The following is a 26,783-nucleotide window of genomic DNA, read 5'->3' as shown; positions in this document are numbered from 1 at the left end:
ATTACCCTGACCCTGAGAGGCTGCCTAATTATCTACCTGAGTTTCAGACAAGGTACCTTCATATTGGGTTAGTGCTTGGCTCCAGGTGGATAAACTCCCTTAATGAGGCACCAAATAAAGATGCCTTCCCAGATGGTACAGGTTAATTATAGCTATAGTTTACAGCTTTCCTTGTTTTCCCACTTGATCCAGAAGAGTGGTTTGAATGTAATTAAAGTCACCTTTTGGTTCTGGACACAAATATTAAAGCCAGACCATATGTTACTCTTAACAGTTAAACTGCTTTGTGAACTGCTGCTGATGGCTTAAGCCCCAAATGTAGTCTCAGCCTTAGGGCTTGCTCTTCTGATCTTTTCCCTGAGGCTCTGGAAGCATTCCTTGTTTCTCCAGCTTTGAATGCGCTAGCCTCCTCTGGTAGTTTATACAGTATGCCCACTCTTCTGGAAGAAACCAAATTCATTGTCAGTGTACTTTCCTTACAAGCCATATGATGGAGTCAAAGGTCTTATTCTATTTTCAGATGATGGAAGTAAGACATACATAATAATATGCATGGCTCACTTTCAGAGATACAGCTATGCCTGGTCCAGTACTCTGTGTATTCATAGTTTGCCCTTCAATGGGTTGTCTTACTTTCTTGAGTATGTACCTTTTTTATTTCCTCATATAAAGTTTTTTTCCCATTTATTATTTATTTATTTGCTTTTTATCATAATCGCAGCCCCCTTCCAATTCTCCTTCCAGTCCTGCCCCCCCCTTTACCTTCTCCCTTTTTTCTCAGAGAAGGTGAAGCACCTCCAAGGGAAAGCTCCCCCACCCCCTGGGTACCATCTCATCCTGGGATGTAAGGCCTCAGAAGGACTAAGCACATCTTCTCCCACTTAGGCCTGACAAGGCAGTCCCGCTAGTGGAAGGGGATCCAAAGGCAGGGAACAAAGTCAGAGACAGCCCCCTACACCTGCTCCAATTGTTAGGGGACTCACACGAAGACTAAGCTATACATCTGCTACAAATGTGTATGGGGCCTAAGTCCAGTTCCTGCATGTTCTTTAGTTGGTGGTTCAGTCTCTGTCAGCCCCCATGGGCCCAGGTTAATTGACTCTGAAGGTCTTTTTGTGGTGTCCTTGGCCCCTCTGGCTTTCTCAATACTATGCCCCACAAGACTTCCAAACTCTGCCTGATGTTTTGCTCTGCTTCTGTTTCCATCAGCTGCTGGATGAAGCCTCTCCAAGGACTCTTCTTAGGCTCCTGTCTGCAAGCATAGCAGAGTATCATAAATAGTGTCAGGGGTTGGCTCTCTCCTATAGAATGGGTCTCAAGTTGGGCTAGTCATTGGTTAGCCATTCCCTCAATCTGCTATATCTTTGTAGGCAGGACAAATTTTGGGTTGAAGTTTTTGTGGGTGAGTTGATGTCTCCCTCCCTCTACTGGAAATCCCACCTGGCTCCAGGAGGTGGCCACTTTGGTCTCCCATCAGCTAGGGTCACACTCACAGACTCCTGTGAGCTTCTCCTGTCTCAGAGATGTCCCCCACCACTTTCTGTTCTCTCTCCCAACTCTCTCTCACCCACCCCCACCTGATCTCCATTCCTATTCCCCTCTTCACCTCCTCTCCTACCCAGCTTCCTCCCTCCATTCATCTCCGACGTCTATTTTACTTCCTCTTGTGAGTGAGATTCACATAAAGTTTTTAAATAGATTTTTCTAGATGCTTTCTTGATACTTACATGGCATTTTCAAGTGTTTGTATACTCTCTTGTTTCAGTATGTCCAAGTGGTGTACTGTTTTGTTTTTTGTTTTGTTTTGTTTTTAACATACTTACATTATGGGAGAGGCTTTTTCTCAATTTCTTAAATATTTATTGACTGCTTAGTTCTGTGTTCTCTTTAAAGGACACAAAAGCAGTATAAAGTGTATATTGGCTCTGAGGCATTTTCCCAGTATGTGGGAAAGGTGTACTAGGCCAGTCCAAAACTGTGGGAGGTATTCAAAATGCTAAATTATGTTTCTAAGCCCCTGTCTCCTTTGCTGTCAAGGAACATTTCCTGCCCAATTTGCTATAAAACTATGTTGTTTGGCCTAAGTACTGGAATTTTGGCATGGCGTTATATGGCTCCAAAGAAGCAGAAGATACACTCTGGCACCAAGGCTATACTAATATTCTGGAACAGAGGTTTTTGACAGTGGCAACTTTTGTTCCCTAAATTTTACAGTGTCTGTAGATATTCTTTTTGGGTGCTACTGATCATATGCAGGACACACTCCTCCCAGAAAATAAACAGAGCCCCCAAATATCAGTAGTGCCAAGTTTGAGAGACCCTAGGTAGAACCAGAACTTTGAGTTTAGAAGGCCATACACTTCTAAGGTCAGTAGCAAAACAGGAGCCAAAGATGATTTTGGCCTAGTCTAATGTTCTGCTTGCTTTTATGTGTTTATTCATATGGCAGTATATGACAGTATTTCACATGGCTTCATCTTTTACTAATTCTGACTCATATTTTGCCCTAGTCATACTTAACTCTTTGTGCACTGTACAGTTTTACCCTCCTTCCTGTTCATGTAATTTCCTTTGATAAGAACATTGCTCTTATTTCTGGATAATATTTCACAATCATTCCAAGAAAACTCCCCTGGTTTATAACAGCCCAATTTGGGTTAAAACCCATTTGTCCATTCTTCCATAGCTTACCCTTACCATATAATAATGCATCACACTGTGAGCATCTTGGGAGTTAGGAGTCCCACTCTTTGATTGAATAGCTCAGCCATGCAACATTCATTTAGTAGTAAAACCTGAACCAAACTAGTACCTAAAGAAGGGAGACACTGGTGTGAAGTAGTGGTGAGAAAGGCTTCCTAGAGTTAGAGATATGAAGCCTCCTCTTTTGAGTCCTTGAAAATATTGATGAATGTTTTTGAGCCCCTTATTTAGGGTGGGGACAGTTATAAGTCATTGACAGATTTTTCTGGTGGTGTCTTTCTACAGGTTGATATGTCAGACCTCTCCCCAGAGGAGCAGTGGAGGTAAGTGTGACAGTTTGGCTCACCCAGCTAATTGCATAACTACTCTTTTTCTTCTCTGTGTATGGAATGCATCGTCTTGTGACCAGTTGGACAGGTCTTTGGGAATCTTTCCAAGTATCTGGGTCACTTCTGAGCAGCTCACTCAGTCCTAGAGTAAGTAGGCATTTGCACTAAGCATCCTCCTGTGGTGAAACCAGTTTTGCCATTTACTAGTCATGTGATGTGGGGTAATTTATTTAACTTCCCACTGCCACGTTTATTACTACCCCTTTTTTCTATAACAAGGATTGGAGCCAGGCCTTAAACATATTAAACAAGTAGTCTACCACTCAGCTGTACTCCCAGCCCTCTTTTTCCTTTTTATTTTGAAACAGAATCTGACCAAGTTGCCCAAGCTAACCTTGAATTTACTGTATAGCCTAGACAGGCCTAGGACTTGCCATCCTTCTGCCCTAGCCTCAGAAGGAGCTGGAATATAGGCTGGTAAGACCAGGCCTGAGAGTTCACCCCATTTGTAAACTGAGAGTCATAACAATATCCATACCTAACAGGTACGGACACTTAGAGGTATGAGGGTTAATGTCTGTCAAGTTCTTAGAACCATGCCTTGCACTGGTAAGCTTCCCGTGTACTTGCTTTGAAGACGATGATCATCATCATCATCACCATCATCATCATCACCATCATCATCATCATCATCACCTGTGTACAGTTCTGGCTTGGAAAAGGTGATTGAGATGTATCTTCTGATTTCAGCTCTGATGCTACTTATTTTTTGATCAGCAACTATTTTATTTTCATGACTTCTCTCAGGGTGCTTACTTTTCAGGGTGCTTACTTCACAGACTTCAAAAAGAGGTTAACAATTGAGCTGAAATCAGGTACAACTTAGTCGGAAAAACCCTTAATTGAGCTTAAGATGATCAATTATTTATAGACTGGCAGGAATACCAATTCAAATGATAAATCTAGAGTGATTTTGAATGACATGTCATGCTGCGTCATATATGCCTTTCTGCTAAGGAAGGTGACAATGTGACTGTCTTCTGCTATATTGGAGACACAAATGTTTTAAGTACTATTTATTCTGAAGATTTTTTTTATTTTTTATTTTTACTGTTTAAGGAATTTTTATTAAAGCAAGAATTTTATAATCCAAGGAAGAAAAAAAATGTCTCCGACGGGGGAGACGTGGATATTTTGTAAATTTTTTTTTTTTTTTTTTTGGTTTTTTCAAAGGATTTTTTAGATTTTTTTTTTAAATTTTTTAAATAATAATGTGTGTTCCAAGCCCGGAGCACACACTTTGCACTCTCAGCACTAACCGCCAGGGAGAAGGGGCTTATTCTGAAGATTTTTTTATTAGATCATGTATAGAAGAATGCAGCCAAGATTAATGGTGCTCACATCATTTTTTTTTAATTGATTTATTTATGTGTATGAGTCTTCAGACACCAGGAGAGGGCATCAGATCCCATTATAGATGGTTTTAAGCTACCATGTGGATGCTGGGAATTGAACTCAGGACCTCTGTGCTCTTAACTGCTGAGCTTTCTCTCCAGCCTTGTTCATACCATTTTAGGACCAGATGGGAATGGTGTTGCATACCTTTAATCTCAGGAATCTGGAGGCAGAGGTCTCCATGAGATTGAGGCTAGCCTGGACTAAAAAGAAAAGGAGGAAAAAAATGAAAAAGGAAGGAGAACAAGAGCGAGAGCAAAAGAGGAAGGAAGGAAGGAAGGAAGGTAGGTAGGTAGGTAGGTAGGTAGGTAGGTAGGACTGTTGAGCTGAAATGGCACAGGAAAATGGTTATAGAAACAGGAAATATTTGGAGCTTTGGCATGGGGAATAAGATAAGGCTATGTCTGGTTTTCATAGAGTTTAGGATTAACTGCAACATATTAAAGCTATTAGGTAGGTACATTTTCATTTCATTGTAAAATATATGTGCTTAGATAAGGTCTTACATATGTGTTTAGACAGGCTAGCCTCAAACTCCTAGAGATGCCTCTGCCTCTGCCTGCAGAGTGTTGGGATTAAAGATATGTGCTAGGCCCAGCTCAGCTATCCTTCTTATACATCCCAGACCAGAAAATTCTAGCTTTAGATTAATAAGACGCCTCCAGATATACTGTCTGTCAGTCTGGTTATTGAACTTCCGTGAGCCCTTGAGGAGGCTGTTTACTTGATACTGATGATGAAGACATGGTTGTATTAATACAGACTTGGAGCAGCTCAGAGTTTTTAACCTTTAGTTAGTCCTAAGCCCTCTAGACCTGGCAAAAAGGTCTGATGAATAAAGCAAGACTCTAAAATCAGCAAGCTTACAGTGTTACCCCTTTAGTGTGTGATAAATTGTAAGAGTCTAAGACTTTATAGCTGTAACCTCTGCCCTCTCCTCCTCGTGACAGGCTGAAATAGGATTGAAATGGCACTGACACTAGCTTCTGGCATTTTCTTCCTGAGTCAAGAAAGGTTTCTTATGTTTCTGCCACAATGGGCAGGCAGCACCTTGTTCATCTCTAATCCTAGTAGCCGAGCTTCACAACTAGAGCCTGGAGGCGCTATTCTAGCCCATGTCCATTTTCTTAGCCATGGGCCTTAACTCCTTCTTTTTCATGGTACCCTTCAGTTGAAAACCCAGGACTGCTGTGCATGGTGGTGCACATCTTTAATTCCAACACTCAGGAGGGCAGAGGCAGGCAGATATCTGAGTTTGAGGCCAGGTTGGTCTGCAAAATGATTTCTAGGACAGCCAGGGCTTTGTAGAGAGGCCTTGTCTCAAAAATAAACAAACATAACAAATGAAGAAATCCAGGGCCATGTTCTGAGCTATGGGCAACAAGATGCCCTAAGAAACCCTGCTCCTTTACCCCACCCCCCTCCACCCCCCCAATATCCTGTCATTGACTCACCCTATCTGTTTGGCTTTCAGGGTCGAACATGCTCGAATGCATGCCAAACATCGTGGCCACGAAGCCATGCACGCTGAAATGGTCCTCATCCTCATTGCTACCTTGGTGGTGGCCCAGCTGCTCCTGGTACAGTGGAAACAGAGGCATCCCCGTTCTTACAATGTAAGCTACACCTCACTTTAAAAAATGTCCTTTGAGTCAAAATCAATTAACTCAGGAAGGCCTCGAACTCATGTCAATGAGGATGACTTTGAACTCCTAATCATCCTGTCTTTTCCTCCCAAGTACTAGGATTACTGGTGTGTACCACCGCACCTGGCACAACTCACTTTTTAGTTATCAAGAGATTTTTCTAAGTGTCCCAGGGTCCAGCCTGACCCAGGGGTCATATAGGCAGATAGATACAGTAGCAATCATTTTCCATATGGAATGGTGAGTAGTTTGTGGGGTGTAAATATATGCATCTCTAAGGGGCAAGTGATTTGGTATATGAAAACAAGGATAAAACAGGAGACCACTTTTTGTTTGTTCGATTGCTTTGAGACAGGGTCTCATTTTTTATTCTGGCTGTCCTAGAACTCATTATGCAGACCAGGCTGACCTTGAATTTACAGAGATATGTCTTCCTGCCTGTCTTCCGAGTGCTGGGATTAAAGGCATGTACCACCACTCCCAATCCAATATGAGACCACTCTTATGGCCAGAAAAAGTAGATAACTTCCTTTTGAACATTGTGAGACAGATTCATGAAGGAAATATCGGAAATCTTAAGTTACTTGTAGTTTGTATGTGATAATCATTACCCAGAAAGCCTTTTTGTTGTCTAGACATGCAGTAGAGTACTTCCCTGGTAACAAGTAGGGTTGAATACTATAAAGCAAATGTTCTGTGAGAATAGGGAGATGGCTCAGTGGAAAGTGCCTAGCATGTTCAAAGCTGTGGGTTTAAAGCTTGTTAGTGACAAATAACAACAAGAAAATGGGCCAGTGAAGTGGCTTTGTGAGAGCAGAGGCCTGATGACCAATACTGATCTCTGCATTCCATGGGGTGGCTGGAGAGAACCCACTTCAGTTGCCCTCTGACCTCTACATATGCACACATAGCATGTGTGCACTTGTGTGCTTTCTCTCTTTAACTCACTGTGTAGCCACAGCTGATCTTGAATGCCTGCTTCTCCTGCCTTACTCTCCCAAGTGCTGGGACTACTAGTATGTGCCACTGTGTTCAGGCTTAAACCTGATTCTTTTTTATTTTTAATTCTCTTATGTGTATGGTTGTTTGGCCTGCATGTGAGTCTGTGCATAGTTTGCTGCAGAGGGCAGAAGAGGATATCAGATCCCCTGGGACTGGAGTTCTTGACAGTGGTCAGCCACTGTGTGTGCTGAACATGGGTGCTCTAGAAGAGTAGCCAGTGCTCTTAACAGCTGAACCATCTCTCCATCTCGTGTGTGTGTGTGTGTGTGTTAGGGTGGTGTCATGTGCCCATACACAAAATACAAATATGCTTTTTTTTAGTTATTCTTTTTTTGTGTGTTTTAGTGTTTTACTTGCATGTATATGTACCACATACATGCCCATGGACTCCAGAAGAGGGCACAAGAGCACCTGGAACTGGAGTTAGAGGCAGTTGTGAACTGCCATGTGGATGCTGGGAAACAAGCCTAGGTCATCTGAAAAAGTAGCAAGTGCTCTTAACCCTTAAGCCATCTTTCCAGGCTCAAAACCTGATTCTTAATGATTTTTCCCTCAGAAGCCTTAGGAAATTACCACCTCCCACCTGCCACGGTGGCTTCTGATTTAGCTCCCATGAGTCTCCTTCCTTGATGGCTGCCTGAGTCCTTTCCTTGGCTCTCATGTCCTTTATAAGTCCCCCTTTGTTGATCATTTCATCGTTTAACCTCCCCTCCCTTCCAGGGTTCCTCCACAAACCCATGTCAGGGAGGCTGCTAGGGACACAGCAGATCTGGACTGGAAGCCTGCTCCAGACCAGCCTTCTGGGCTTCTCTGTGCCTCAGTTTTCATCATCTAGTCAGATTCTAGTGTTACTTACTCCTTAGCTCCCTCAGGGATGTTAGGGGAAAGGAAAAGTGCATGCCTGGAAAAGTATCTATCCTATTTTTAAAATCTCCAAGGAGAAGCTTTCATCATTTCTGTCTGTTACCAAATAGAGTTTGTTTTCAGGCCCCGCCCCCTAAACAGCTGCTACTTCCTGGAGTGATGAGCAGCAGACTTGTCCACCTGGGATTCTGCAAAATAATGCAGTGGGGCTTTTGTCCCCTTAGATCTAGGCATTAAGAGGATTACTTGGATCCCATTTCTGTGAGGAAAGAAAATATAATAAAACAGCCTTCCAGTTGTGATACACATCGACCTTCTTGCAAACTGACGTCCATCATAGGCTCATTTCTTACCTTTCCTCAAAGATCAACATGCCATGTTCCATGGGCCTGAAATACTCCTCACCTCCTTTTGTTTCTCAACTTAGGAGGCATTAGACAAAGATCAAATGATGCCTCCTTTGGGAGCTTTTGTTGGCTTGCCCCACTCTCAGGAGAGTGAAGTGCACTTTGTTGGCCACCAGGGCTTATGCCATTCTACATTTTTTGGGGCAAGGTTATTTATTTATTTACATTTCAAATGTTGTCCCCCTTCCCAGTTTCCCCTCTACATGTCTTTTTTTTTTTTTTTTTTTTCGAGACAGGGCTTCTCTGTGCAGCCCTGGCTGTCCTGGAACTCGGTCTGTAGACCAGGCTGGCCTCGGACTCAGAAATCTGCCTGCCTCTGCCTTCCAAGTGCTGGGATTAAAGGTGTGCGCCACCACCGCCCAGCAGTTTCCCCTCTACAAATCCCCTACTCCATACCCCCTTGAAGCCATCGGCTTCTATCAGGGTGCTCACCCACCCACCCACTAGAACTTATTTTGAATTAGTTAAATTTTTGTTTTCTTCAAAAGACTTTTAAGTCCTTCACAAGGCTTTATTATTCATGTTGAATTCCCCAGTCCTTAGCATGTGGTCCAGTAAGTGTTTGTTGAATGGCTACTTGACTGACTCTTATTTGAAGAAGGGACAGCTTGGGAAAGAAGCAATAGTTCTAAGTAAGATACCAGTCTTAGGACACTGTTAGTAAATTCAGCACCCCTCTAAGACAAGAGTTGGACCCAGACATAGGAAGGACACAAGATTTTTTTTTTAAGGTCAATAGCATATGTTAGTGAAATGATAGTTGACTCTAGAAATAAAGATGGCCATTTGCTAGGGGTGCTAACCACTTCTCTACCCTATAGACTATTCTAACAAAGGACGGTCTTGCCAAGTCATAGAAATAATTGGATACATCTGCTTATTGGGCCTATAGAGAACGTTCTAATGGCCAGTCTTTTCTGGGTCCTTTCCCATGCTTAATATCCAGTGTTTTGGGCTGCTTTTACAGGATGCTGTTTCCAGGTGTTTTATAACCCTGATAACTCTTACAGTCACGCTACCTTATGCCAGTAAGTAAGTAATTGTAGTTAGTAAGATGCTTAGCTTCTATGCCAAGGCCCCAGTGACAGAGCAGAGAACTGAGTGTGCTTTTAGTTAGGCAGCCTGAGGTTGCCATGCTTTTGGGCAGTGGCTTTGACAACTGAAAACCCATCTGAACAAACTGAACAAAGCCCATCTCATATAGAGAAGCACTGAAGTGATAGTGGAAAAGAAAATGCTTTGGGGCATTAGGGATTATAACTAATTCTGATTGGAAGGGAGACCAAAGACTTCAGATGTCCTAGAAGGCAGAAAGGGAGGCAGGAAGGTTATTGTAACCCAAAGCATAGGGAATGGTCCAGTTGGTGCTACTGTAAGTGTCTTCTTCTGGTTTTCCTCATAAGTGCAGGGAAAGCTGTGTAAGAGATAGCAAGAACTCAATGAAAAGGAAAGACTATATCTAGGATACAGTTTAACGAAGGATAAAGTGGGAAAGTCAGGCATAGTGCCAGCTTTGCAATTTTGATCACACTAGTTGAGTTATATTTACACAAAATTGAAATGTGACTGGGTGTGGTGGCACATGTCTTTAATCTCAGCACTTGGAAGGCATAGGCAGACAAATCCATGTGTGTTCCAAGCCAGGTAGGCCTACATAGTTGAGACCTATTTCACAACAACCAAAACATTGGGAACGTGAGAGAAGATCAGGCTAAACGTGCAGCATTCTGGACAGGAGCTGCCAAGGGAGCGGCTAGAGCTGAAGTGCTTGTGTTTGTGTTTCAGATGGTGACCCTCTTTCAGATGTGGGTTGTTCCCCTCTATTTCACAGTGAAGCTGCATTGGTGGAGGTTCTTGGTGATCTGGATCTTCTTCTCTGCTGTCACAGCCTTTGTCACCTTCCGAGCCACAAGGAAGCCTCTAGTACAGACAACCCCAAGGTGAGAATGCAGGAGAGGAGAAGAACCTGGCTTTCTTTCTTCTTCTTCTTCTTCTTCTTTTTTTTTTAAAGATTTAATTTAAAATTTTTGATGTATTTTGAGTGTTTTGTCTGTAAGTGTTTTAAGTGTACCGCTTGCATGTTTGTACTGACCACAGAGGACAGAAGGGGGCACTAGATCCCCTGGAACTAGACTCCTGTGAACTGTGATGTAGGAACCAAATTTGGGTCTCCTATAAGAGCAGCAGATGCTCTTAGTCTCCAAGCCTTCTCTCCAGCCCCCAAGCTGGGTTTCTTGAAGCAAATGTGCTGGAACACATGGGAGAAAGATGAGTTTAGAATGAAAACAAAAAGCCTGTTGTTTTTTTTGTTTGTTTGTTTGTTTGTTTTTGTCCCAGAATGAGTTGGTGCAGGGCCTCTCTAAAACAAGCTGATTTGGAGACCCACTCCCCTATATCCACAGGTTCAGAATACCAGATTTTCCCTATCCTTCACTTGATAGTCTACATCAAGATCTGTTGGTGTTTAAAACACACACACACACACACAGAACAAATAAACCTTTGTGATCACTACAGTCTCATTTTAAGTGTCCTTTTCAATAACCTTCTCAGAGCTCTGAATTAGATTTTCCATTATAGTTTCTATTAAGACCCTGTAGTTTGCCATCATAGAACCTATCACAGTTTACCACAAAATGTTACTTTAAATATTTGTCTCCCCAACTAAACTGTGAGATCAGGACCCACCCTCTGTGCTGGTCAGTGTGTATCCAGGTCTTGCCACAGGGTCTGGCACATATTTGATTACTCTGACTTTCTGTTGAATAAATGAATATCAGTAAATTTGCAGCTTTGTGATTGATGAATACTACTTCCTTTTTATGTAACAAAGCTACTATCTCTATAATTATTTGTTTTACCCAAATATATTTCTTTTTGGTTTTTCGAGACAGGGTTTCTCTGTATAGCCCTGGCTGTCCTGGAACTCACTTTGTAGACCAGGATGGCCTCAAACTCAGAAATCCGCCTGCCTCTGCCTCCTGAGTGCTGGGATTAAAGGCGTGCGCCACCACGCCCGGCCCAAATATATTTCTTGTTTAATCCTCCCAACCAGCTTGTGAGGTCTTTTAAGATCCATACCTGACAGAAAAAGATATTTTTCTCATTCATTCATTCATTCATTCATTCATTCATTCAACAAGCACCTACTGTGTGCCAGTCCCTTTGCTGAGTGCTGGGGATACAGAACTGGATAAGACCCTGCCCTCAAGGAGTGCTCAGTTTAATGGAGGAGAGGGTCGAGAAAGCACCTGTTGGAGTGCATTTGGTAAGTGCCGTGAGAGGTGTGCATGGGCTTATGCCTATGAGGTGAGCTGGGTATCCTGACCCAAAGTCTTCCCAGCTTGCAGACAGCTTTGTGTACTTTGTATGCTCTATTTACTGTCCTGTGAGCGTCACTGTGAGAGCGACGATGGTGAGCCCTGGCACCTCTCTAGGCCACAAGAGTAGGCACAGGATCTAAAGTCAGATGGATATGAGATTGGAGTACTTGGCATTGAAACTTGTGAACAGTTAGACCTCACCTTTCCAAGCCTTGAATTTTTCATCCCTAAATGTGATAAATGTTCAACTTCTTTTAAAATGATTTTCCAAAATAAAAGCTACACTATCACATGTGAGTGTCCAAGTGCTGGGTATGGCGATTTAGACCTGAACCTCCAGGAGACATGATTGTGAGTTTGAGCTCAGCCTTGGGCATCAGTGAACCAGTTCAAAGGCAGCTTGGGTTACATATAGTGAGACCGTCTAGCCAGTAAAGATGCTTCTTGCTTAAGCCTGGCGACCTGTTTGATCCCCAGAACACAAATAAAGGTAGGGAAGCACCCACTCCACAGAGTTGCCCTCTGACCTCTGCATATGTGCCATATATATACATGAAGTTAGCAGTGGCAAACACTATTAGCATCTAGCTAACAATGACTGTCTCCTATTAGTAATGTGAAGGATTGTCTTGTAATAGTAAATAAGATTGATGGTAGGTGCTTCTTAGTTTATAAATGACCTCATTTACTCATGTAGCTTTCATGAATATATTACATACACCTCACCACACCATACTACACCACTGCACAGTGTGTAAGAAAGTTTGCTTTTCCCTGTTATACAAAGAAATGAACTTAGTTAGGAAATACGATTTGACTCACCTGAGTGTATTCAGCTAAAAGCTTACTAATCCAAGATTAATATTAGAAGACCATTAGGAGACGAATAATTAAAATTCCATGTCTTTTCTACTGTCTCTTTCCCTCATGATCAGTATAGCTATGTGTGGCTTTGAATGCAATACTACAAGATGGCTGAGGCTTTTCCCTAGCCTGAGAAGTCTGCTTAGCCAGAGCAGGGAAGCATAGCTAGAGCCTAAGTTTCCGTCCTTGGCTCTAGCAGAGATGCAGTGAGTCAGCTCTCAGGAAGAAAGAAAGTTTGGCCTAGTTATCCAAGCAAATTACTAAACTGCTCATTTGTTATTATCTTAGGATGGTTAGTGACAATCTGAGTTAGGGTTTCTGTTGCTATAATGAAACACCATGACCAAAGCAACTTGGGGAAGAAAGGGTTTGTTCAGCTCACACTTCATATGATTGTTCATCATCAAAGGAAGTCAGGACAGGAACTCACACAGGGAAGGTACCCGGAGACAGGAGCTGGTGTGGAGGCCATGGAGGAGTGCTGACTACATGCTTATTCCTTATGGTTTGCTCAGCCTGTTTTCTTATAGAACCTAGAATTACCAGCCCAGGGATAGATGTAAAGGTAGTAGGCTGGCCTCTCCCCCTTTCAATCACTAACTAAGAAAATGCCAACACCCTACAGGCTTGCCTATATGGAGGCATTTTCTCAATTGAGGTTCCCTCCTCTCAGATGACTGTGGGTTATATCAGTTTGATATAATGTCATTCAGCTCAGTGAGTCCTGGTGTCAGGGTCCTCCTGCAGCATTTATAGAGGTCTGATTCTTACAGAGAATCCTCTCCTTCCTGACTCCAGCTGGAGTCCACCATTCAGATTCCACATTGCTCATCACTGAGCCTTGGGTACACAGCTTACCCTCAACGATGTACAAAGCCCTATTCTGCCCACAAACACAAAGCATACACATTAATTCAGGGGTACTGTTTGAGTGCCTTCCTCATTTCTTCTCTGAAGAAATGTGTCATTTCAAAAGCAGATTCATGAGGTGTCCTTCCTGGCATTATTTCCATATGGATAGGAGCAAAGCTGTAGTCAGACAAACCAGACCCAGACACAAAGTCTGTAGCCAGTTCTATCTGCTTCATCTCCCGTGTCTCTGTGCTGACAAGAACAGCAAGGCTTTGCATGCTATGTTCTGAAGGCTTTTAGTTTTTTTACTTCCTTAAATTTAATGAGGGTGAAACTGGCTTAGGTCAGCTGTGTCTTATTTGCTTGAGACTAAAACTTATTTTTAGAGATTTTTTTGGGTCCAAGTCCAGAAGATAGAAAGCATTCTTGGATGTGATGATTGAGGGGCATTTCTGCAGTTGAGGGTGTCAACAGCTTTGACAGTAACTGAAGTTGTCCAACAAATCCTGATGCCCATGGGTTGAGAAGAAGGGTTTCTCGTGAGTGAGTGGCCCTGAGACCACCGGTCGGTGCCAGCTATACTTACTTTTTATTTCCTTCCTCCAGGTTGGTTTATAAATGGTTTCTGCTGATCTATAAAATCAGCTATGCCACTGGCATTGTTGGCTACATGGCTGTCATGTTTACCCTCTTTGGTCTTAACTTATTATTCAAGTGAGTACCCTTTGCCTTTACATTTTTCTTGTATTTGGGGAGGAATGTCTAGAAGTCCTGGGTACTAAGAAAGAGAACATGGTCCCAAGTGGCAGAAAACATGGAATGTCTGAGTATCAACAAAGGCAAGAGTCCCAAATCATTGTTTTGCTTGTATTTTCCAACATTTGGTATTCAGTGCAAAAGTATAACAAGAGTAAGCAGAAAACCAGTTCCTCATAATTTCATCTGTACAGACCTGGGACTAGCAAACTTTACCTTTTGGTCAAATCAGCCTATCATGTGTTGTAATAAAACAAATACTGTTTTCCATTTGTAGTCCAGACTGACCTCAGACTTGGCCTCTTCCTACTCAGCCTCCTCAGTGCAGGGACTGTGGGCCTGTACCATCACACTTAGGACATAGTCATTCATATAATTTGTTAACTGTCTGAAACTGATTTTGCACTCAAGCAACAGAGTTGAATAGTTGTGATAGAGACTAATTGGGCCATAAAATATAAAATATTTATCTGGTCCTTAACAGAAAAGGTTTGCAAATTCTTAGGCTAGAACCCTGTGAGCTTCAAGAGAAGAAACACAACAGAGAGCACTGCAGGGACCTTCATGTAGTCGGACAGCCGAGGGGTGAGAGGCTGAGTCCACACTGATGAGTGTGTGCAACACCCTGTCCTGGAAGCCCCACTCCTTCAGGAACACGTTCTGTTCCGTGTGTTCTCAGTCCACAGGTAGTTCTGCCTGTGTGCCTGCCCTTCCGCTTGCCAGACTTCAGGGAAATAGTTCTAGAATGGTATCCTGTGGGTAGCTAAGTCCTGCTCCATTGTTGGTCATGTAGGTTCTTTCATTTAGTACTGTTCTGGTCAGCATGTCTTCCGTTAACAAGGGCACAGCTCTAGCAATGAGGGCTTGTTGCTTCCTGTTGTCATAGGCCTTCTAGAAGATCTACACCAGGTTTCAGGCCCTCTTGCCACAGATGAGCTGAAGAAGTCAAGCAGTCCTGACTGCTCAGGTTATACAGTGCAATCAAATACCCTGCAACAAGAGGGAAAAAAATTTAAAGAACTTGAGTATTTATTTTAATCTTATGTTTATGAATGTTTTGCATGCATGTATACATGCAGGAGCCTGGAGAGACCAGAAAAAGTGTTGAATTCCTTAGAACTGGGGTTACAATTCTAAGAAACTGAATCCTAGTGTCCTGAAGAGCAGTCATTGTTCTCAACTGCTGAGCACTGGACTGCTAACACTGTTGATTAGATTGGTTGGGATAAAATGAGTGATAACTAAATCATGAAGTTAAGACTGCAAGGCTGATAAGCAAATCCTTTCTGTGAGAATTATATCTTAGACCTATAAGTGAATTCATAGAGTTCTTTGTAAAACTATGTTAGCAAAGATAGTTTTTGACAACATTCATAGATTCTAAACTATACATTATTGGTCCTTGGAGTTTTAAAACTGTTAATAGAATCCATATACTTTTTGTAAACAGGCTTGACCCAAGATTTAACTTTGATGACATTGTAGCATATATGTACTTACAGAACTATTCTATAGTAATAAATATGTAAATATTTACTAATTATATACATTCCCCAAAACTATATTTGATAAACTCTTTTTGTAAAAGGCCACATGTGAATATAGTAGGTTATATGGAAGAGTAGGGAAAACCTCAGCTATTAGATAAAGTCTCTATAGGTCAAGAGAGGAAACGCCTCTTCTGTTGTGCCCTGCTTCCCTGGAGACCCAAGGGCACATTGCACTTAGGTGGGATACTTTATGCAATTGCCGCCAGTTCAGACATTCCTAAAAGAGATCCAGCAGGAGATAAAGGGTGATTTCAGTCTTTGCCTCAGATCTACCCAGGTCATAAACGCCCTGCCTGCCCTCGGATACCCAAGCACGACAGTTTGGGTGGCCAGCTTGAGGTGAAGCCATTCAGTGAGTTGCTTTTTTGCTTTTTAATTTTTTTTTTAATCCCCACTACTTGGTATCCAGCATTTATCAATAGTGGAATTGTTAACACATAGCTCTGAGAGGTACTCCATGCTAGTACAAGGCCTGGCTTTGCCTGTCACATCAGGCTGGAACTACAGCCAGAGTTGAGACTAGGGACCAGGCTTGTGGGGCAGTGATACACTAGCTTGGTTTTTGCAGCTCACAGTAATGGCTTTCTCAAAAGATGTTGTGGACATATAAAAACAGCAACGTGGATTTGTTCATAATTTACTGACACTTGCCTTAGCTTTTTAGCAATCCAACTAAATTTAGGCCTTACCTTGATCAGTGTCCTTAATCAGTAATCCAAAGCAGTTGTTTCTCAGAGCAGGCCTTACTGCCATGCTGCTTCCTCTGCAGGATTAAACCAGAAGATGCAATGGACTTTGGCATTTCTCTTCTCTTCTATGGCCTCTACTATGGAGTTCTTGAGCGTGACTTTGCAGAAATGTGTGCAGACTATATGGCATCAACCATAGGGGTAAGCTCATCTGTGCGTGCGTGCGTGCGTGTGTGCGTGCGTGTGTGCGTGCGTGCGTGCGTGCATGCGTGCATGCGTGCTCTCTCTCTCTCTCTCTCTCTCTCTCTCTCTTTCTTTCTTTCTTTCTTTCTTTCTTTCGAGATAAGGTATGTATATGTAGCCTTAGCTGCCTCCTTGGACTCAGAATTCTCCTGCCACGGACTCTTTAGCACTAGGATTATGCCACCATAACCTGTTAACTGTGCTCTTAACACTGCCTGCTTGTTACTCCAGATTGTTCCAACTAGCATCACATCCTTGACATAAGGCACTAAGATAAACTAAGCCACATCAAAACTTTGAGTCAACATAGGAAAGAAATGTTTTACCCCATTGAAAGGTAACATTCACTTAACAAATGCTTTTTTAATGCTTGATACATGCCTGGGCCCTGTGCTGTATGCTTACAAAGGTACCTGAAAATAGAACATGCACCCTGAAGAACTATTGGTAGTTCACGCTGCTAGTGAAGAGGTAGTTATTTTACCCAGTGGTGTAGCCATTGGGAACCTTTCCAAGTGTCGTGACCCATACTTATGCAAGCAACACTAATTAAACTCACTTTGTCCTACATATAAAATCTGAGTATAAAAATAAAGCAGACTCTTGCCCCAAATAATGGTACTCATTAATGAGGAAGGTAAATGTTAAAGTAATACACTAGCATAAAACATAGTAAGTGTTATGAAGGAAAGGTGCAGATGCCGTGCACACATGTGGTCCTGACACATTTGACTTCATTGAGCTCAAAGATGGCTTCCTCAAAACAATTACTTTTAAGCTGACTTTGACAGGAGTAAATGATGAAGCATGTACTGAACAGAGGAAGTAGCACCATAAGAGTTCTGTCAGCCGGACTGAGTGTGGGCAGGGTTTTTCTTTCTTCTTTTGTATCTGTGTGTGTATGCGTGCGCTCATTATCTTTATTCTTAATTATTATTGCCTGTATGTATGATGTGTGGGTGTAGGTGTGCATGAGCCGTGGTACTCGTGTAGACGGAGAACAAGTTTGTGGAGTTGCTTCTCTCCTGTGCCTTTCCACCTGTTCCTAGGCTCTAATTCAGATTACCAGGCTTGCACAGCAAGTGCTTTACCTATGAGCCATCGTGACTGCCCTACACTTTAATTTTTGCAAAATTATCTGTCAGCAAAGCAGGAGCTCATCAATTCACCTAGGATCACTGGCCATTGAGATCCAGGCATCCAGCTGTCTGTCCTCTCCTCTCCTGCGTTCAGTTCAGAGACATAGGCTGCTGCAAGCAACTTTTGTAACGTGGGTACTCAAGGTCAAACTCAGATCTTTGTGCTCATGCAGTCTCAGCTGTCTCCGTGACTTGAAAGGGTAGATGCTTGGGAGGAACCAATGCTAATGTCTAGAGAAATAGTTAACAGGTGAGAGTAAAAACGGGCTTTAAAAGAGGGGTTCAGGGGCTGGAGAGATGGTTCAGCAGCTAAGAGCACTGACTGCTCTTCTGAAGGTCCTGAATTCAAATCTCAGCAAATGGTGGCTCACAACCATCTGTAATGAGATCTGATGCCCTCTCTGGTGTGTCTGAAGACAGCTACAGTGTACTTATTTATAATAATAAATAAATAATTTACAAAATAAAAAAGAGGGGTCCAGATTAGAATAGACCCTTGGAGGAGACAGTTCTGGGAATCTGGGAGAGATAAAAGCACTTTAGACGAGAGTAGGGTTGGTGGAAGAGGAAGATGCAAAGTATTTAAGAGATAAGTTCGATACGATAGAGTTTGGTCTCTTTAGACAGAAAGAACTTACCTTTGCCAGTCCACCTTACCCAGAGACAGGAGGCAGTGCAGAGAATTAGGTGCAGATGGTGAAGAGATGCTTTGAGCTTAAAATTTAGGAATATAATAACCAAACTGAAAGACCCAAGGAAATATGCCTTTTTTTTTAAATAGAAGCACAATTTTAGGATGTTTTTGTTTTAATGTGAATAAATGTTTTGTCTATATATATGTGCATACTTGCATGCCTGATGCCTGCAGAGGTCAGAGGACTGTCAAATCCCTGAAACTAGAGTTAAAGATAATTGTGAGCAATCTGTCAGTGCTGGCAACTGAACCCAGGTCCTCTGCAAGAGCAACAAGTACTCTTTTTTTTTTTTTTTTTTCCATTTTTTTTCCTTTTATTAGGTATTTAGCTCATTTACATTTCCAATGCTATACCAAAAGTCCCCCATACCCACCCACCCCCACTCCCCTACCCACCCACTCCCCCTTTTTGGCCCTGGCGTTCCCCTGTACTGGGGCATACAAAGTTTGCGTGTCCAATGGGCCTCTCTTTCCAGTGATGGCCGACTAGGCCATCTTTTGATACATATGCAGCTAGAGTCAAGAGCTCCGGGGTACTGGTTAGTTCATAATGTTGTTGCAACAAGTACTCTTAAGTGCTGTGCAGCTCTCCAGCCCGTTTGCTGTTTGATACATACATGTGCCTGTGCCGGTGCCGGTGCCTGTGCCTATACATATGAATCTGATCAGTGCTTTGAGGAAATCTGGATATTCCAGCCTTCTTGCATTCATCAGCCAATACATTCTTTTATTTGTTCAAGTAAATTATCTTGTAAGCTTTTACCGGTCAAGCAGATACATTTTACAAGCACACAATTACCTACTTCTAGTAAAATCTTAGTGGTTTTTGGCGGGGTGTCAGTGGTAAAACAGACAAGTTTCCCTCAGCCCTTTCCTGGCAATCACCATTCTTATTCTGTCTCTAAATTCAACTTTGTAGCACCTCATGAGAGGAAGCCTGAGTGGTTTTGTGTTCACTTGGTGTAAAATCTCCAAGGTTCATTCATATGCTAGAATTACTTACCTTTTTAAAAAAAATAATTTATTTTTTATTGTTTTCAAGTTTGTAGGTATTTTGCCTGCATGTATCACTGTGCACCACATGTATGCCTAGTGACCACAAGCTAGAAGAGTGTGTTTTAGTCCCAGGAACTGTAGTCAGAAGGCTGTGAGCTGGCATATGGGTGCTGGAAGTCAAGCCTCAGTCTCTAGAACAGCCAGTGTTATAAACTGCTGAGTCATCACTCCAGCCCCATTGCCCTCCCTTTTAAAGGCTGAGTGATATTCTGTTGTCTTGCACACATGCTCAGCCTCAGTTAATCTTCTATACATTCTAAGGTCACAGTTTCTGTCTATAAGAGAACTATAGTTGATTTTATAAGTATGTCCCCAATTAGACCTCAGAGCCAGAAACTTGACCCATTTATCTCCTGTGGATAATGCTTTGATCTGAGAGCCTTGTGGCTAATTGATTGCACAGTTCGTAGAAATAAACTGAGGTTTTATAATTGTATTAACAAGCATTCTCAGTTCCTCTCCACTAGGCTGCATTACCTCAGAACAGTTTTCTTTCACTTCTGTGAAGATGTCTGCAGTCTGAACTAAAGTAACTTAAATTGTGTCAGGAGACCATGGATGGAGACTGTTTTTCATACGGGCCATTTTGAAGTCACAAGCTTGTGACAGCCAGGCACTGTAGTTTCTGCTCATGCTGGAGGTCATGCTGAGGTAGAAGGATTGAGAAATGTTCTGTGGTACATTTGTCCTCTGAGGGAAGCTCCTGGGAAAGCTCTTTGTATGGTGCCTTAGGGCACTCTGACACTGACACTCTGAGAAAGCCCCTACCCCAGGCTTAGCTCCCAGTTCCTCAGATGTCCTAGCACACACAGCAGGAATGTGTGCTGTCTTCACTGCTGAAGGAGTAGAGGGAACTAGGGTTGGACTGTTTGCAGATCCTGACCTCCTTTCTGTTGTCGATTTTTTAAAAACCTATTTTGTGTGCTGTTAGTGTTTTGCCTGCATGTATGTCTTTGCGCTATGTGCATGCCTACTTGGTCTTGAACTCAAAGAGATCCCCTTGCACCTGCCTCCCGAGTGCCGGCCTTAATGTGCCTGACAGCTCGCGGTGAGATGTGTGCCATCGTGCAGGTTACTTTGCCTTGTCTCTGCCGGACTTTCTGTGTGCATTATTCATTTATTTATTTGGGTGGGTTTTTGTTGTTGTTTTGGTTTTTCGGTTTTTGTTTTTTGGTTTTTTGGTTTTTTGAGACAGGGTTTCTCTGTGTAGCCCTGGCTGTCCTGGAACTCACTCTGTAGACCAGGCTGGCCTCGAACTCAGAAATCCACCTGCCTCTGCCTCCCAAGTGCTGGGATTAAAGGCGTGTGCCACCACTCCTGGCTATTTATGACTGTCACTAACTCTTTAGCATGTTCTAACCTGGCTTCTACTTGCTCCCTTCTAGAAACTTAGAGTCCCAGTCACTAAAAGCACTGGTGTTGTAGACAGCCCTCACAGGTGTTAGCACAGTTGACTTAAGAACTCCTTCCTTAGAAAACTTCCCCAGACCCAATACTGTAAATCTTCAGTCTGTCTTCTGTGTGAAGACTGGGCTGGAGGCGAGGCACCTATGGATTCAGAGAGACCTTAGGCGACTGGTGGTAAATATTGTTAACTCGACAGGAGCTAGAATCACCTAACCTCTTTGTGTGTGTGTGTGTGTGTGTGTGTGTGTGTGTGTGTGTGTGTGTGTGTGTGTGTGAGAGAGAGAGAGAGAGAGAGAGAGAGAGACATTCTAAATCATATTAGCTGAGGTGGGAAGATCCACCTTAGCTGTGAGTGGCACTGTCCCCCGGGGTAGGGTCCTAGACTAAGGAAAAAGTGAGCTGAGTGCCAGCATTCAACTCTCTGCTTCCAGACTACATACACATGCACTGTGACCACTGCCCGTATCTTCCTAGGGAGACAGATGCTCACAGGTTTTCTGGCCTTCCCTCCCGCTCTCATTCTCTAGTTCTACAGTGAGTCGGGCATGCCTACCAAGCACCTCTCAGACAGCGTGTGTGCTGTGTGTGGGCAGCAGATCTTTGTGGATGTCAATGAAGAGGGCATCATCGAGAACACGTACAGGCTTTCCTGCAATCACGTGTATCCTGCCTTGTGCTACTTCTCTCCTGAGCCCACACTCCAGTCATGGTGGGAAGAGGGTGGTGGTTACTATAGTGTGTTGTCCAGAATTGGACGGAGTGTAGGTGAGCCACAGCAGAAACTGCAGCGTTCCTCAGCCTTTGCAGACTGGCACTTTCCTCTTCAGTGAAAGGTAGTTATGGACTGCCAGGCCATAGAAAACCCACAGCTGCAGCTAGGGAGGCTGCTCAAGCTGACACGTGTCACAAGGGAAGGAAACCCTCCCTCTAATGGAATGGTTGAGTGAGTCAAATCCCCTACTGAGAGTAGCATCGTTCATTTGATCTTGTATTTACTAAGCTCCCATTCTATGCCACATTGGGTATTGGGTATTCTCTCTGTCTTGGCTCATACCAACCATGTAAATAAGGATCACTGCCCTCACCCCCTGTAAGGAAACATTCAGAGAACAGGGACCTGCCCCAGATCACACAGTGGTAGGAAGTAATGGCACAATCTGAACCTTTCTCTAGAGCTGATGCTCTGGCTCCTGGAGATCCAGGATGAGGCTAAAGTGCCAGTCTGGCTTTCAGTCACTTCCCTTGACCAATGGTGCTCAGATTCCATGAATTCTGTATTCGAGGCTGGTGCATCGTGGGAAAGAAGCAGACATGTCCCTACTGCAAGGAGAAGGTGGACCTGAAGAGGATGTTCAGCAATCCGTATCCTTTGGGTCCTTGTTGAGAGTGGGTGGTGGGAAGAAAGTCTACTGCTTCCAGCATTCAATTTGGTTTCTGTTCTAGGGAAGTGGGATGTCCTAAATCGCTAGTGGAAGCAGCCACTGCCACTTGTCATGTGTTTGCTCCCTCTCTATCAAGTTCTTCACCTGTGTCAGCTCACTTGATTCGCTAGCAACTTTCAGAGACTGAGCCATGTCCACTGTTATTTCACCAGTGAGTGACGCCTTACCCATGCTGTGCAACTGCAGGCCACCTTCACCTGTGCAGGCAGGGCCTGAGGGGCAGGGAGCTGGCAGACACCTTTCTCCGTTCACTTCTAGTGAAGGGCCTGTTTTACTTCGCACTGTCCTCCTACCCAGCCATTTCTCTGGCCTCACTTTCACTTGCAAGGATCCAGCTCTGTTTCAGCTCCTGTCCCAGCTGCCCTTGTGTTCTGTGGAACCAGCAGGACTGGATTCAGATAAGGGAACATAGGAGTACACTGCCACAGTCTCTGAACAAGAGACTCTGGCCTTTCCCATTTCAGGTTTTCTACATGGTCCTTCTAGGGCTGCTCCCTGAACACTTATGGTCATCTGGCCTTGCTGGGGTTTATGGCTGCCCTTAGCTCTTAGAGACCCAGGCCAGGCTGATATTTTTGATGCCTTTAGAGCAGTGCTCCACCCATTTCAACAGCTTCTCCACAGATTTTGCTCCCAGCAAGCTCTGCAGGCATTCTCTCTCTTCAGACCCCTTCCTTTCCCTCATTTACAAGTAAAAGGAAAGGAAACGCCACAAAAGACATTTTGGCCTTAGTAGGGCCTACTTCAAGTCTCTGTCCGGGTGGACTCCTTATGAATAACCTGTTGGCTCCTTTTCTCTCTGACTGTCCTGTTCTGTGACATTATTCCTGGGTAGATATTAAGAAACATTTACTCACTCCAGATAAGGAACTAATGACAAAACACCCAAGTCCAACTTAGTGAACCAGTGAGTTGTATTGGTGTTTCTTATCAGTGAGGGGTTATTTGTAGGGGCAGAAATGACTCAAAGCTGCACCATCAAAAGCTACTATAGATGATGGCTGCTGAAAGTCACAAGCCTAAAACTCCCTGCAATTCACTTGGCCTGAGCTCCTCTGGTCAGTTCGGCTGGTCTTAAAGTCTTCCAGGCAGCTCAACTTAACTCAGAGTCTGCTAGGAAACTCATCAGCAATTTTCACTGCCTATAGACTTTTGAGGAAAGAGTGGCCTAGTGTATTTGGTTGATTTCAGGGACTTCCTGAAGCTTTTGAATTGTTTACTTTCTGGGCTTAAGGAGCTTCCCTGCTGGGTGGGATGTTTTAGCTCTAGAATAGTTTACTTCTTAACAAGCTTCCTGCCAAGATGAAAGAAAGCTTTTATCTAGAAGGAAATTTGTACACATGTCAATAGACTCAGTCTTTTTCTTGATGGAGAAAACCTTAAATTTTGTACAATGCAAGAACCTTCTGGGGCCCAGGAATATAGTTAGCTCAGTGGAAAGTACTTACTAGGAGACTACTAGTTAGCTGGGGTGGGGGTTGCGCACCTTTAATCCCAGGATTTGGGAGGCAGAGGCAGGTTGATCTCTGAGTTTGAGCCAGGTTGGTCCCCAGAGTGAGTTAGCCTTAACTATACAAAGAAACCCTGTCTGGAAAAGGCAAAAAAAGTGGGGGAGGGGCAGGTAACTATAACCTATTCCCAGCCTTTTCTGCCATGGGTTTGTAGAGTGTCATGTCTGTCAGACTCAGGCTAGGCTGTTTGTCATTTCTGAGAAGGTGGTGTATCTATTTTACCCCTCCACTTCTCATTTCTGTCTCCAGTCCCCTCTGCTCTCCTTCTTTTGATTTTCTGGGTTCAGCTTTTCATTCCAACCTAGAGAGCTGAAGAGAATCTGGGTAGCTTGATTTTTACTAGGCTATGGAACAGCTTAAAAGTCTTGGCAGGGGCTGGAGAGATGGCTCAGTGGTTAAGAGCACTGACTGCTCTGCCAGATGGTCCTGAGTTCAATTCCCAGCAACCTCATGGTGGCTCACAACCATCTGTAATGGGATCAGATGTACTCTTCTTTTTTTTTTTTCTTCAGAGTATCTTTTCCCAGCCCTTGGAATACAGTGACTCTCTTGCTGGGCTGCATGCAGCCATGCATTAATGTAATTGTTGTAAGAAACTGCACACACCTCAGGAGGTCCGTTCTAGTACCCATCAGTCACAGAGTTTTACTGCTGTGCACAGACACCATGACCAAGGCAACTTTTTTTTTTTTTTTTTACTTTATTGGATATTTTCTTTATTTACATTTCAAATGTTATCCCCTTTCCTGGTTTCCGCTCCAAAGAACCCCTCCCCTTGCCCCCTCCTCCCTCCCCCTGCTCCCCAGCCATCCATGGGACTGTGCACAGGGTCCCCAGTGAAGGAGCTAGAGAAAGGACCCAAGGAGTTGAAGGGGTTTGCAGCCCCATAGGAGGAACAACAATATGAACTCCCAGGGACTGAACTACCAACCAAAGAAACACATGGAGGGACTCATGGCTCCAGCTGCATATGTAGCATAGGATGGCCTAGTCGGACATCAGTGAGAGAAGTTTCCCTTGGTCCTGTGAAGGCTCTATGCCCCAGTGTAGGGGAATGCCGATGCACTCTTCTAGTGTGTGTCTGAAGACAGCTGCGGTGTACTCATATAAATAAAAAATAAATAAATCTTAAAACAAAACTCTGGGCAGACCCAAGGTAGGCCTTCTTACCATGCTGGTTAGAGTAACAGCTACTGTATATTGCGTGTGATCCTTAACATGCTAACAGCTGGGAAAGGCCTCATGTCATGTATGGACAGCTGCTAGACTGGCTTCGATACTTGGTAGCCTGGCAGCCTGTCATCATTGGCCTGGTACAAGGCATCAGCTACATCCTGGGCCTCGAGTAATCAGAAATCACATCCCTGGAGAACCCACCACCCACTATGGACCTCAGGGCACTCTCCGTGCTGCCCACAAAGACTTGGGTGGAAAAGACTCAAAGGCACTTGGGCCATTCAGGACCACCCCAGCTGTGTCTGGGTTGGTGGGGAAATGATGGAGAACCAGCCAGTGGGGCTGTCAGCAGTGGGGGCTTTTTAAAAGAAAATTATTTTGATGAATATATTTAAATTTTTTTATTGTGGAGCATAGGAATTGTCCCCCATTCCTAGGCCTAACCTTGCTTGAACAGGGTTGGGCAAAGCTGCGGTATTATTGGTTGAGAGGCGTCTTCTCACCTCTGGCTGAGAGCACTGGTGGGTTTGCAGGAGGCTGGGTGCTTCAGCCTACCCTTCCCCTTCCCCTCCCTTCCCTCTGCAAGGCTCAAGCCTGGTTTGCACTCAGTGTAGAAGAGCTCAGACGGGTGCCAGATTAGCACTGAGCGGTAAAGGGTCTCTTCATCTCTGGACATGATGGGTGTTGTGTATGACTCTGTTGCCTTTTTGTCTGGAAACTAAAGGCTGGGGGTGGCAAAATCAATGACTTTTCTAACTAGGGAAGCCCTGTGGCCTCCAAATTCACTGACATGTTTTGGAACAGCTAGAAATATGAGCAGCATGGATAACCTGCCCCTGAGCAGGGCCATTGCCAGGCAGAGTATAAAAGCAATCTATATATCATTAAGCTGTGGAAGCTACATTGGCAGCAGCGAATGTTGCAGCTTCTTGTGCAAGTACACCCTTCATGGAAGTGTTGACATGTGCCAAAGGGTACTCTGCACATCACTTCCTTCCTGAAAGCCTAAGAGTGTGTATGTTTGTGTATGCACAGAGCAGACAGACTAATGGATCTCTGTTTTCTGCCAGTCATCAGTGTGCCCTTGAAGCTAAGAGGGGATTCCAGCCCAGGAAACGTCCCTAGGTAGGCTTGGTCATTTGTGGGTTTTTCCCAGGCCTGACGTTAAGAATGGTGAGTGCATAGGCAGAATGAGGCCTGAATAAAGATGGGCTCTGAAAGGGGACTTCTGAGCAGGCCTAACTGTAGTCCTGGAAGTCTGAAGAAAGGGGGAGGGCATCATGGGTCAGCAGCACTGGGTGTCTAGAGAAATTTGGCCTGGCCCATTTGAAGGCAACAAGAACCAAACAGGATCTTGTCATCACATCTGAATAAAGCTCCATGAGCTGGCTGCAAAGCTGGACACGCATTTGCCTTTTTTTTTTTGCCACCTCTTTCCCGGGCCCCCTGGGGTATCTTGGCTTCTTGCATCCCACCTGAGAGCCGGAACCTGGAGCCATTGGTCCTGCCTTCTCACCCATCCTCCCTCTGTGAGAGTGTGTGTGTGTGTGTGTGTGTCTCCTGTCCTACGGCATCAGGGGCCCTGAGGCCTTCACCCCCAGTCTGAGACTAGTACCCTGATACCCCCACAACTCAGCCTGTTCTCTTACTCAGCTGTGGCTTCCTTTTTCCCTCC

At 43.9% G+C, this 26,783-nt stretch overlaps 1 protein-coding gene across 5 annotated transcripts in view; it reads left to right on the top strand.

The window, feature by feature from the left end:
• The window catches only part of Rnf121 (ring finger protein 121), a 53,301-nt gene extending 26,785 nt beyond the window's left edge, over nucleotides 1-26,516 (top strand). For 3 of the 5 annotated variants that reach the window (XM_006508275.3, XM_030243047.1, NM_029211.3), the window contains exons 2-9: nucleotides 2,989-3,026; nucleotides 5,962-6,103; nucleotides 10,192-10,346; nucleotides 14,052-14,159; nucleotides 16,521-16,641; nucleotides 21,507-21,640; nucleotides 22,240-22,341; nucleotides 25,161-26,516. In XM_006508275.3, the coding sequence (XP_006508338.1) occupies nucleotides 2,989-3,026; nucleotides 5,962-6,103; nucleotides 10,192-10,346; nucleotides 14,052-14,159; nucleotides 16,521-16,641; nucleotides 21,507-21,640; nucleotides 22,240-22,341; nucleotides 25,161-25,281 (921 nt within the window). In that variant the 3' untranslated portion in view covers nucleotides 25,282-26,516. The remainder of the gene's footprint in view (nucleotides 1-2,988; nucleotides 3,027-5,961; nucleotides 6,104-10,191; nucleotides 10,347-14,051; nucleotides 14,160-16,520; nucleotides 16,642-21,506; nucleotides 21,641-22,239; nucleotides 22,342-25,160) is intronic. The other 2 variants (XM_030243048.1, NM_001360748.1) reach the window with 1 other exon arrangement.
• The last annotated feature ends 267 nt before the right edge of the window (nucleotides 26,517-26,783 follow it).

The sequence above is a fragment of the Mus musculus genome, chromosome 7 (assembly GCF_000001635.26).
Source record: "Mus musculus strain C57BL/6J chromosome 7, GRCm38.p6 C57BL/6J".
Taxonomy (NCBI): domain Eukaryota; kingdom Metazoa; phylum Chordata; class Mammalia; order Rodentia; family Muridae; genus Mus; species Mus musculus.
Note: the sequence above shows the minus strand (reverse complement) of the source record. Positions and strands in the feature narration are given on the sequence as shown.